This window comes from Pan troglodytes, chromosome 16 (assembly GCF_028858775.2).
Source record: "Pan troglodytes isolate AG18354 chromosome 16, NHGRI_mPanTro3-v2.0_pri, whole genome shotgun sequence".
Lineage (NCBI taxonomy): Eukaryota > Metazoa > Chordata > Mammalia > Primates > Hominidae > Pan > Pan troglodytes.
In genome coordinates this window covers 26,916,243-26,929,657 of record NC_072414.2, presented here as the reverse complement: position 1 = coordinate 26,929,657, position 13,415 = coordinate 26,916,243, and the positions used below count along the sequence as shown (strand labels likewise).

The 13,415-nt window shown below is 39.3% G+C and overlaps 1 protein-coding gene across 5 annotated transcripts; it reads left to right on the top strand.

Annotated features, from left to right (window-relative positions):
- The first annotated feature begins 2,257 nt into the window (after nt 1-2,257).
- On the top strand, nt 2,258-12,722 carry ZNF770 (zinc finger protein 770). Of its 5 annotated transcripts, none has more exons than XM_063794691.1 (5): nt 2,704-2,934; nt 3,375-3,491; nt 7,559-8,953; nt 11,204-11,267; nt 11,829-12,722. In XM_063794691.1, exons 3-4 carry the CDS (start codon nt 7,615-7,617, stop codon nt 11,248-11,250), a joined length of 1,386 nt encoding a protein of 461 aa, XP_063650761.1. In that variant the 5' UTR covers nt 2,704-2,934; nt 3,375-3,491; nt 7,559-7,614; the 3' UTR covers nt 11,251-11,267; nt 11,829-12,722. The 5 variants fall into 5 exon arrangements, with proteins under 5 accessions (XP_009427027.1, XP_001135452.1, XP_063650761.1 ...); XM_063794690.1 differs by having other exon boundaries at nt 11,469-12,722; XM_016927909.4 differs by having other exon boundaries at nt 11,204-12,722.
- Nucleotides 12,723-13,415: the final 693 nt, after the last annotated feature.

Here is a 13,415-nt window from a genome sequence, read left to right as displayed (position 1 = left end):
CTGTGCTTTTCTCCTCAGTTCTTACTAATATTTAACATATTATATATTTTAACTTATTTGATTTGTTGTCTGTCTCCTTCAGTAGAATATAAAATCTATGAAGACATGGACTTTTGACTTTTTGTCTGCTACTCTGTCCCCCTTGCCTAGAACAGGACTTGATACACAGCGAGTGCTTAATATATGCAGAACGGATGGATGGATAGATGGCTGATTGAAGCTGCAGCTCAGGGACCATCTGTACCTGGAACCCCCAGGCAGATTTAGATGTTCTTTCCTCCTATATATATCTGCTCTTATCATATTGTATTAATACTTGTTTGTATGTTATTTTCCCCTCTGGGCTAGAAACTAATTTAGGGTTCAGGGCCTAACTGCTTCATCTTTATATAATTGGAAGTGAATATTTAGAGCTTGGTACCTGATATGTCTTTTCTTCTTTTTATTTTTTTGAGACAGAGTCTCGCTCTGTCGCCCAGGCTAGAGTGCAGTGGCACATCTTTTCTATTTTTATTATTATTTATTTAAGACAGAGTCTTGCTCTGTCATCCAGGCTGGAGTGCAGCGGCATGAACACGGCTCACTACAGCCTTTACCTCCTGGGCTAGAGCAATCCTTCCACCTCAGCCTCCTGAGTAGCTGGGACTACAGGCACGTGCCACCACGCCCGGCTAATTTTTGTATTTTTAGTAGAGACAGGGTTTCACAATGTTGGCCAGGCTGGTCTCGAACTCCTGACCCGTGATCTACCCGCCTCGGCCTCCCTAAGTGCTGGGATTACAGGTGTGAGCCACCGCGCCCAGCCTATGTTAAATAACTTCTAAGGACACAACTAGTAAGCTGCAGCATTAAGATACTAATTCAAACGTATGTCATGCACCCCCTTTATTTTTCATTCTCATACTATCTTTTCTTCACCCTGCCACCTCTGCCCTACCATGTTGTCCTGCCCCCACATTTTTTATTTATTCATAGTCTATCCACTACTGCTAGTTCAAATTTCACATATTCAATGAAATCTTCCTTGATTACTCTTATTCATGTTAATTTCTCTTTTTTTTTCCAGAAGGCTCCTGAGATAGCTCTCACGGTAAATGGGGGAGGTTATGACATGGGGCATGTGGCCTTGGAGAATAACCTATTCAAGTCCTAACTGCTTTCACACTCAATATATATTCAGACTCTCCATGCAAAGACCAATTTGTTTTGCAGGTAATGGATAAAGAACGAATCTCACCCTCCAGTGGTCCCCAATTTCAGGTAGTGTTTTCTCATGATATGGATGTATCTCCTAAGGCTGATGTGGCTGATGATGGATGCAATTGTTTGCATTATTTGGCTGAGTTAAGTTTCCCAGGAGTAGCTGCAGAATGGAGCAGATTTACAAGGGTTATCCGGACAAACAGCATCCCCACTTTGGGACTAGCATTTAGGACACCAGAAGTCTTTCCTTTCCCTTCTCCACCCCTGCTTCTGTTGGAAGCAGACTTCAACCCCTCCCAAATCTGACTCCTTCAGGGTTCCTACATGAGAAGCAAAAGCTCATTTCCTATTCGCCATTTCCTCATGCTAACACATCCAAAACAGAGACTTTTTGTTGGCTCAGCTGCTTTAATTTTTTTGGTAGAGAAAAATATATCAACATTAGAAACCATTGATTTTTGTTGCTGATGGTCCTTAGAAAGTAATGCAAAAAGTTGCTTAGAGTTAAAAAAGTATGCCTGATAATCTGCTTTCATTTCCTCCTTTCTCAAGGTGATACAATTACAATCAGAACCTGCAAAAAATCCACAGTAAATTCTTCTCTAATGCCTTTTGCACTTAAAATCTTTAGTAGATACCTTAGCATCTTATTCAGTAATAACATGCCAGCTTAGTCTGTAACTATATATTTGGTCTTCAATTGTGACTACATAAAATGCTGAAATATCTATAACTTGGGAAGCAGCAGAGTTATAAATGCAGGTCTGGTATTAGACAACCTGTGTTCAAATCGCACCTCTATCGTTTATTAACTGTGTGACATTAAGTTCCTTAACGTCTCTGATAGCCTCATTTTCCTCATCTTAAAATGGGATCCTATCATTTCCTAAAGTTGTATTCAATATGAGTAATTAAAAATGATAATAGTTCTTTGAAGGCCTACTACACTAGGAATTATGTTGAGCACTTCACACTCATTTTATCTAATTGTGAGAACAGGGCTTCGTACACTGTAGACAACCAAAACATACTGAATGATTGAGGCGGGGCTAATGAGGTCCGCAGCTGGCACGCCATTAGAGGAGTCGCGAGTGGAGCTCAGTCATGTCTGCCCACAAAGCGCCTGCGCTTGACCTCTACGTTATATTTACTTTGGCAATGTACAAAGTGGTGAGGACAGTCCTAGCCCGGAGGGCCCCTAACACATTGTCGTCTTCTTATCCTCGGCCCTCTGCGTTAGAGAGGGCTGCCCCGAATCGGCTTTGAACGCTGACTCGCCCTTTTCCAGTCGGCCCTTGAGCCCACTAGTCCGGGCTACAGCGTTTTCCTAACCGAGGTTCAGAGGTGAGATGGAAAATGTACCCGTCTTTATTCTGTTCTCTCCCCTGCAATGACAGGGTGAATGGCGGTGGGGTTGGGGGCACGTCTCTGGAGTCCCAGTCCGCTCGGGACCCGCGGACCGCCCGGAGGCGACAACGGCCCTGAAGTTGGGGGGAGCTTGTTTCCAGCCGGACTGTGTCCCTGGGCGCGCCAGAGCGCCGCGCCTGCGCGCTCAGCCCGTTGCCGCGCCGGCCCTGCGGACGTGCGCGCGCTGCCTTCGCGGCACCTGGGCCTGAGGTGCGTACCTCCCGGGCCCTCGCCAGCTCCAGATGCGTGAGGAGGACTTCAGAAACCCGACTGAGAAGTGGAGCGACCCCCAGGGAGGGTCGGACCTGCCTCAATACCGCCAAGGTGCCTGGGGACCCAAGAACGGGGGCTCCACAACCTCAGTTCCTGAGCTCCTTTTGCTTTCTCACTTCCCCACCTATTGAGTGCGTCTCACGCGGAGCAGAAATTTGAGAGGAAGGCGTAGAGGGATTTTTTTTTTCTTGCTGTGGGTTGTATCACATGTGGCGTTTTCATCCTGGCTGCAGCCGAAGCAGTTTTTACCCTTGCCCTTCTTTTCCTGGCGTGGGATTTTGTGGTTTCTGGACTCGGCTCGACCATTACGTGCTTATTATTGGTTGTGGGCCCTGAGAACGAGGACTGTGTGTCAGTGTCCTTTGTCCAGTGTAGTCCACTGGGAGGGAGAGGTGAGGGTTCAAGGCCAAGAGAATGGGCCTGGGGCGAGTGGGGCAGAAGCAGCCGCCGGAGATTATTCCCCAACTGAAAGTTGTGTGTGTTTCTCTTAGGTCTTTCATTTCTTGTTCGCTTACTTTCGTGAAATCCTCACATCGTTTTAATGGTACTAGTCAAGACAAGAAAATCAACAGGCTTTCAGCCTTGAGGCAACATTGGATATTATTGAGGTCAGTTTTTACAGTTTTTACAGTCTTCACGTAGAGTATCTTGTTCTTGTCAGGATAAATTCTGGATTGAACCACTGAGCAGATCTACTATTCTTTTATTTCAGTTTAAGATAAGAAAAATTACAGTCTTTTTTATTTTTATGTTATCAACAAAAAAAATCGGTTGAAATGGGATTTGGAGCTCCATGAGTGCGTGAGGTGAGGATCCCTAACCTGACTCTCATAAACAGGAGATAGGATCACCACTTGCCACTAATGGTTCTAACAATCTAGGGCTCCCAGTAAGTGCTTTTCCACGTGGTGGGAGGCAAGTGACAACAGTTATCCAATCTTAGTGCTAACAATGGATGATTAACTATAGCTCCTTTTTGGTACAGGAGCTGTAGGTAGCCAATCCCTGTTTTAATCAGAGGTAGTTGTGGTGTGTGATTTTTTTCTTTTAGGCGTGTTCCACGAAAGCATTTATTAAAGGGAAGAAGAAACATACAAAAGGAATTGAATCTGGCTTTATACCAAAATCCTGTGTGATCATTCAGTCCTGACATTGGACAATTACCAGGCTTTGCCTGACTGGCCTCAAGGGCCAAGCTGCCCTCCCACACCATACTCGATATGGGCCGGTGCATTGCAGTTTTCTGGAGGGGGTTGCAGTCGAGGACTTGCCCTGCCCCTCCTGCTAGATATGCAAATCCCATAACTTCTTTCCTAGCCTGGGTACCTCCATTTGGAGGCCCTCCTAGGAAGGACCGTGGCTAAGACACTTTTCTCCATTTTTGACCCAGCTTCTTTCACTCCTAGACCTTCCCCTCCCTTTCCTATTCTAAAGTTCCATAAGAGGCAGGAGATTTTTGTTAGGGGCTCCTTTCAGTGAGAGGATTACCTCATATGCACTGCATCAACTGACCCTCACCCAGTGTCCTTGTATTTAGTAGACCACTGGGGAGCCAGTGCCTCTTTTTACCACTTGCTTGCACTGTCATAGTAAGTGAATAAAGGCTTGATTACTTTTGGTTTGACTCATTGTCCTGATTGACTACCTTGGCACCTAATTGCTGCCAAGTTCTTTGCAGTTCACTGGATTCATGACTTAATTTTAATTATCATGACTGTTGCTCTGTATCGGCATGTTTAGAGACTTTGGAGCTTGTTCACCTCTAATTTCTCTAATTCAAGCTACTGAAAATGCATATTCATAGCACCAAGAGTTGATTGTTGGTTAACATTGATATCTGGGTTATATGATATATTTTACTACTATACTGGCTTACAGTCAGATTGTTTTATTTTGCGTGGATTTATGTGGCATTTTCCATTTGGCCTGTAATTAGATGATTTTTATTTAAAATAAATATTTTGGAATAATATGGGTCAAGTGAAGAAAACCAGACACTTGCTTTCTTTAGTAATCTTGTCTCATACTATGGGCCCCTATCTTTCTCACCTTAATAGATCACTTGGCCACTTTGAATAAAGTGGTCGATTTGTTGTAGGTTCCTTTGTCTAGTATGAAGAGGCATGTTAAGAACAGCTTTCATAAACTTTTTTACTTCTTCCTACAGAAGTTTCACAAAACAATATTTATCCTTGCTATATAGTATGCAGTCTGATACTTTCTACTATTATTTATCCCCTATTTTTATTTATGTATTTATTTTTAATTTTTTTTTGAGAGTCTCGCTCTGTCTCCCAGGCTGGAGTGCGGTGGTGCAATCTTGGCGGCTCACTGCAACCTCCGTCTCCTGGGTTCAAGCAATTCTCCTGACTCAGCCTCCCAAGTAGCTGAAATTACAGGCATGTACCACCACACTCAGCTAATTTTTGTATTTTTAGTAGAGACAGGGTTTCACCATGTTGGCCAGGCTAGCCTCGAACTCCTGACCTCAGGTGATCCCCTGCCTCGGCCTCACAAAGTGCTGGGATTACAGGCATGAGCCACTATGCCAGCCTCCGCTCTTATTTTAAATAACAAAGTGCTGATCATGATCTGCTAAGTTGAATTCACAATCCATTAATGAGTAATATCCTGCAGTTTGAAAAACACTGTGATAAAGTAACTAAAGATATTTGTTCAGTAATTTTTTTTTTTTCTGTTTCTGATTCACATTGCTAAAGAACCACAGTGGGTATGTTTGTGATTTGGGGTTGAAGGTATCTTCTAGGAGAAAATAGTAACACCGTATTTGTTGGATGTTTGCCAGATCAGCTGACAAAAGAACTCCAGACTTAGAACTCTCTGATCTAGAAGATACATTATATTGAAAGAGCTAGCACAGCTTTTAATTTTTTTTTGAAAAAATCTCTGACTCCTTTATTTAAGGGCAGTGCCATAGTAAAGTAATAATGAAAAGAAAATTGGCTTCTCTGATAGAAGATAGAGTATAAGATAGTTATGAAAGTGCTTGCTAAACTTTTTTTTTTTTTTTTTTTGAGACAGAGTCTCGCTCTGTTGCCCAAGCTGGAGTGCAGTGGTGCAATCTTGGCTCAGTGCAACCTCCGCCTCCCCAGTTCAAGCAATTATCGTGCTGCAGCCTCCCAAGTAGCTGGAATTAACAGATGTGCACTACCACGCCTGGCTAATTTTTGTATTTTTAGTCGAGACGGGGTTTTGCCACGTTGTTCAGGCAGGTCTTAAACTCCTGGCCTCATGTGATCTCCCTGCCTCGGCCTCCCAAAGTGCTGGGATTACAGGTGTGAGCCACTGCACTGGGCCAGTTTTTTAAATCTTTATATTAACGCTTAAGACCAAAATGACCCTTTTACTATATTGCCTGATGGGCAAAGCACACTCAAGTTTCAATTACTTAGTCATAGATAGCTATATAAGTAACCAATTTGTTGATCTTATTACCTCTATGCTTGTCTTTTGGGAATTTCACAACAAAGTGAAAAGGAGAATTTTTTTTTTTTTGAGATGGATTCTCACCCAGGCTGGATTGCAATGGCACGATCTCGGCTCACTGTAACATTTGCCTCCTGGGTTCAAGTGATTCTCCTGCCTCAGCCTCCTGAGTAGCTGGGATTACAGGTGTGCACTACCACACCCGGCTAATTTTTGTATTATTACTAGAGACGGGGTTTCACCATGTTGGCCAGGCTGGTCTCAAAATTCCTGACCTCAGGTGATCCACCAGCCTCAGCCTCCCAAAGTGCGGGATTACAGGCGTGAGCCACGGCGCCAGGTGAGAAATTTTTAAAACCTGTAAATTTAGTCAGTGGGTTTATCTCTTATTGAGAAACGCTTAAAAATGTTACTAAGACGATAAGGATAACATTTTAAAATTTGATTAGCGTTGAGCTAAATAGTTCCTTAGATTTATGTATTGCTTCACTGTTTTTTAGCACATTCATATACATTATCTCCATTGATTTTTGACAACAGCTTGTGGTGGTAGACAATCCAGGAGACCTTTTCCCCATTTTACAGATGAGAACTCTGTATTTCCTTCTTCCTACCACCAAGATCGTATAGTGGCAAATCCAGGACTAGAACCCAGGTCTTCTGTGAATTTTCTCCTAGTCCACACTGTCCTTGTTGGTCTAAAGAAGTAATTGAGAATAACTCATGTTAAATTTGTGGCTAAGAAATCCACCTATGATAAGTGAAATGTTCTGTTCTAAGAGCATATTTACAATGTGCTATAATTGAATGCAAGTATATCTTATTTTTAGTATTACGTTTTGATTTGTTACCTTTCTAGCCCATTTTTTAAAATGATGGCAACTAAATACTGGCAAATCTACCTAATAATGAAATAGGAAAATTGGAATTAAAATATCTATTTCATGTTAAGAAATTCAGCCTAGTCCTCATTTAATGTAGCATCTCAATTAGAAAAATAGCTTAAAATTGTATTGATTTTTAGATATTTCTTTTAAAGACTCATATCTCTGTATGTATAAAATTAGTATTATTATTCTAAAGTATTACTTAAAATGATTATTAACTTGTAAACACTAAGTCCAGATTCTCCTTTGCCTTTAATATCTTCAGCCAAAGAACAACTTAAGTTACTTTTCATATGAATAAATAATTTTAAAATTAATACTTTTTTTCCTTTAATTTTTAGACATCTGTGGAATTTAAGAACAGTATGGAGCTCATCAGAGTATATCATTGAAGAATATGATGGCTGAAAACAATTTAAAAATGCTAAAGATTCAACAGTGTGTGGTAGCCAACAAACTACCTAGAAACAGGCCATATGTTTGCAATATTTGCTTTAAGCACTTTGAAACACCATCAAAATTAGCTAGGCACTATCTCATTCATACTGGTCAAAAGCCATTTGAATGTGATGTGTGTCATAAAACCTTTAGACAACTAGTTCATCTGGAGAGGCATCAACTAACTCATAGTCTGCCTTTTAAATGTAGTATTTGTCAGCGTCACTTTAAAAATCTGAAGACATTTGTGAAGCACCAACAACTTCACAATGAAACCTATCAGAATAATGTTAAACAGGTCAGAAGATTGCTGGAGGCCAAGCAAGAAAAGTCAATGTATGGAGTGTATAATACTTTTACCACAGAGGAAAGATGGGCATTACACCCGTGCTCTAAGTCTGATCCCATGTATAGCATGAAAAGAAGAAAGAATATTCATGCATGTACAATCTGTGGCAAGATGTTTCCATCACAGTCAAAACTTGATAGGCATGTACTTATTCATACTGGTCAGAGGCCTTTTAAATGTGTCTTGTGTACTAAATCTTTTCGACAGTCAACTCATTTAAAAATCCACCAACTTACACATTCAGAAGAAAGACCTTTTCAATGTTGTTTTTGTCAAAAAGGATTTAAGATTCAAAGCAAACTTCTGAAGCATAAACAAATCCATACTAGGAATAAGGCTTTTCGGGCTCTTTTATTAAAGAAGAGGCGTACAGAATCTCGCCCCCTGCCTAATAAGTTAAATGCAAATCAGGGTGGTTTTGAAAATGGTGAGATTGGTGAATCTGAGGAGAATAATCCACTCGATGTCCACTCAATTTATATTGTCCCTTTTCAATGTCCAAAGTGTGAAAAGTGTTTTGAATCAGAGCAGATTCTCAATGAACACAGCTGTTTTGCTGCTAGAGGTGGCAAAATTCCAAGCAGGTTCAAAAGAAGCTACAACTATAAAACCATTGTTAAAAAAATCTTGGCCAAGCTTAAGCGTGCTAGGAGTAAAAAATTAGATAACTTTCAATCTGAGAAAAAAGTATTTAAAAAGAGTTTCTTGAGAAATTGTGATCTTATTTCTGGTGAGCAGAGCTCTGAACAAACCCAGAGAACATTTGTGGGTTCTCTTGGCAAACATGGAACATATAAAACAATTGGCAATAGAAAGAAGAAAACATTGACTTTGCCATTTTCTTGGCAAAATATGGGAAAAAATTTGAAAGGCATCCTTACGACAGAAAACATATTAAGCATTGATAATTCAGTGAATAAGAAAGACTTGTCAATCTGTGGTTCATCAGGTGAGGAATTCTTTAATAACTGTGAGGTACTTCAGTGTGGTTTTTCAGTTCCAAGGGAAAACATACGTACTAGACATAAGATATGTCCTTGTGATAAATGTGAGAAGGTGTTTCCTTCTATATCCAAACTAAAAAGACACTATTTAATTCATACTGGACAGAGGCCCTTTGGCTGTAATATTTGTGGGAAATCTTTTAGACAGTCAGCTCACTTAAAAAGACATGAACAGACTCATAATGAAAAGAGTCCTTATGCATCTCTTTGCCAAGTAGAATTTGGAAACTTCAACAATCTTTCTAATCATTCAGGTAATAATGTTAACTATAATGCTTCCCAACAATGTCAGGCTCCTGGTGTTCAAAAATACGAGGTCTCAGAGTCAGATCAAATGTCAGGAGTTAAGGCAGAGTCACAGGATTTTATTCCTGGTAGCACCGGGCAACCCTGTCTTCCTAATGTACTTTTGGAATCAGAGCAAAGCAATCCTTTTTGCAGTTATTCAGAGCATCAGGAGAAAAATGATGTCTTCCTGTACCGATGCAGTGTTTGTGCTAAAAGTTTCCGATCTCCATCTAAACTGGAAAGACACTACCTAATTCATGCAGGGCAGAAACCATTTGAATGCTCAGTTTGTGGCAAAACATTCAGACAGGCTCCTCACTGGAAGAGACATCAACTTACTCACTTTAAAGAACGACCACAAGGGAAAGTGGTTGCCTTAGATTCGGTTATGTAAATTGTCACAACCACTAACAATTGTGGTCTCTGGTGATCTTATTTTTAAAGCCTGTATTATTTAAAATGCATTTTTATTGAAAGGCCTGCATTAAACTGAATGGTTTCACAGGCATTTGCTTATCCTGCATAGTAAGGAGGTAGAATACATAGAAAATTAATACAATGTTTTAGAAACAGCCAAGTTAATTTTAGAGGCAAGAACATGATTTGATGCTATAAAGTAGGCATTTTAATATTGTAAACATATGCTTTGGCTGTATTGAAAAATATAAATCCATGATGACTGTACCAATAATTTAGCCTCATTCATTTTTTAAAGGAATTATTCCTTAAGACATGCCATCTCTTTTTAGATATACTCAAAAGACTGAGAGGCAAAACTTGGCTTTTAGCTGCAGCACATAGCCCTGTTATATTTGATTTATTTTACATTTCATATGAAAGCATAATTTTGTCCACATGTGACTCAAATTGCATTGGTAATTTTTTTTTTTTTTTTTTTTGTAAATTTAAAAAACTACAGAGACACTAAAGGTGAAAATGGATGAGACAATTATAGTATTATTTTCATTGGTCTTTTTTTTTTGAGATGGAGTCTCACTCTTTCGCCAGGCTAGAGTGCAGTGGCGCCATCTAGGCTCACTGCAACCTCCGCATCCCAGATTCCAGCGATTCTCCTGCCTCAGCCTCCTGAGTAGCTGGGATTACAGGTTCCTGCCATCACGCCTGGCTAATTTTTGTATTTTTAGTAGAGACGGGGGTTCACCAAGTTGGCCAGGATGGTCTCGATCTCTTGACCTTGTGATTCACCCGCCTCGGCCTCCCAAAGTGCTGGGATTACAGGCATGAGCCACCGCACCCGACGGTCTTTTCAAAGCTATTTATTTTTAGGACTATGTGGTAATTTCACCTTCAGGTGATAAGGATTTTTTTTTTCTCCCAGCTAGTGCTATCTTTCTCGAAATAATTTAAAAGTAGGCGAGAGGCTAGGATGTACCTATATTTACCATGTTTACTTACCAGGAATATTTTCTAAGTGCCATAGTCTTTTTCATAATACGTATGAGTTTTATCTTTTCAGAGGAATAATTTCAAGTCATTTATTTGCTCATTAATGATAGCAGTAGTCATAGACTTAAGACTATTCTAGAGATCTTCATCTCCATAAGACTTACATTTATTTTAGTAAACTTTTCTTTCTATGCCTCTTTAATGGAGTGGTTCTGTTATTTAAGCCTGTTCTAAGTTTGATCAAATGGCAATGACTAGGTCTAGTTTTAGTTTTTATTTTTGCAGGAGTCTATTGCTAAAGAATTTTATTTTGATCCTTGTTAAATTTTTATTTTAATTAATAAGGTAGTCATTCCTGTAGAGGGATAAGATGCTTGTAGAGTTGTGGGTATCATTCCAAATAGAACTGTTATGATTTGGGAAATATTCTTTACTACAAAGGACTTATTTCATAATTACAAATTTTCCTTCATATTTGCCTTTGTTTATAAAATCTTCAGGAATGACATTCTCTAGCAATAAAAGGAATGAACCGTTATGTTTCTAAGCTGAAAAGAGGAACAGGTGGGTAATTATCCTACCATACTTAAGTATAGTGGAAAATCCTCTATTGAGAATGTGGATAAATGAACAATTGTAAGTTTTGCATCATAAACTGAGAACTTTCTTTTGACAGGGGGGAGGCGGGAGGGATAGTAGGTGGGGGTGATCTGCTTGCTTCTTTTACCACAGGTGATTTTTAAGTAACTTGGGTTTAATTTACAGAGATGAAACATGACAGTCTGAGTAAAATACCCAATGATGTAGAAGTCTGCCTGTTTATTATGTAGATACAGACATCCAGCAAAAACAGGAGAATCACATGCTTTAAAGAACACTTTCTCTTATGTTTCCTTGAGATATGTTCCTCCAGTGCAAGCAAGATAATGGTTTACAGAATTTGCTTTACACAAAACTTGTCAAGAACTCATCTGTTACACAAAAGCAAGGAATAACTAGTTTATATTTTCCAATAATGTTCAAGGTTTTCTCCTTAATATGTTTGAAATTATTGATTTTGGCATTTTTCTAAGCAATTTATGTAATTTTATTTGAAGAAAATGTTTTGTATAATGTTTTTCCCAGCCTAAACAGGGAGAGTCCTAACAGCGTTGTGCTTGTATGATTCTGAGACTTTATTTGCGTAAGTGATACTACTATACTTTATTTTTGACCCATGCCTTTTTAAGCTGTTTCATATTGAAAGGTGGAATATTGTAAAAATTTTGTCAAAGATGTACTGTAGTGCTATTTGAAGTACCTGTAACAAAACACAGTTGGCCCTCTGTATCCATGTACTCTGCATCTGTGGATTAAACCAATTGCAGATCAAAAATATTAGAAAAAATAATATAAAAATAATACAAATAAAAATACAGTATAACAGTTATTTAAATAGCATTTACATTGCATTAGGTATTAGTCTAGGGATAAAGTATACAGGAGGATGTGCGTTGGTTATATACAAATATGTCATTTTATGTAAGGGACTTGAGTATACTTGGATTTTTGGTATCTGTGGGTTGGGGGGATGGTCCAGGAACCAATACCCCATGGATACCAAGGGACAACTGTACTTATTTACCTTTATTGTCATTGCAAGCTTCTTATGGAAACTTTATAGGAATGAAAATATACATGTTAAGAAGATTAAACATTAGATAGTAGATGGTTTGTTGCATGCTAGAACTGTTAGTATTGTTGAATCAATTACTTTGGTTTCATGAAAAAATAAACGATAAATATCTTTAAAGAGAACTAGAAGAATTTTTTGTTTGAGTGATTCCAGGCTGTAGTATGATCATTTACTGAAGTAGTTTGATTGGCTGGCTAACTTAGAATTATTGTTTCTTGTTTTGTACTGCAATAGGGGTTATAATTGTAAGATAAAAATGTGTGTGTGTTTAAGGGAAGTAGGTGGTGGTTAAAATTCTTGGAAAATTTTCAGAATACTTTAAAAATAAAGTTCCAAGTTACACAGTTTGGCCTTTTTTTTTGTGGGGGGGGGGGGGGAATTACAAAATATTGGAGCCAAGGTACTGATTGTCGGATACTTTTATAGGTCCACTCCAATCTACCTTCTACACCAAATTTACATGGATATTTGATCATTTACCCTCTTGTTCATGTTACATTTCCATGCTGTTCCCTTCTGTGGAAAAAAAAAAATCCTTTGACAGCTTCCTATCACCTACAAAAGAATATGTTAACTCCATTGTATGTTGTATGGTCTACGTATTTATCTGTTTATCCTCCTTTTTGGCCTTTCTCTTCAGATTTGTACTAAAGAAATACAGAATTAGGGGCCGGGCACAGTGGCTCAAGCCTGTAATCACAGCACTTTGGGAGGCCGAGGTAGGAGGATTGCTTGAAGCCAGGAGTTTGAGACAGTCAACAAAGCAAGACCACCGTCACTTAAAAAAAATTTTTTTTTTAAGCCAGGTGAGGTGGTGACACACACCTGTGGTCTCAGCTGCTCTCAGAACACAGAGGCGGGAGGATCGCTTGAGCCCAAGAATTGGAAGTTGAAGTGAGCTATGATCATGTCCCTGCACTCCAGCCTTCCATGCCTGGGTGACAGAGCAAGATCATCTCTTTAAAAAACAGTATATAGAATTGGTTTCTCCAATACATACTAGTATTGTTATTCTTTTTGCTTTCCATCGTGTCTAT

Bases quoted from the DNA above. Each gene is read 5' to 3' on its own strand.
- ZNF770 (XM_009428752.5), top strand. From the start codon at position 7,615: ATGATGGCTGAAAACAATTTAAAAATGCTAAAGATTCAACAGTGTGTG.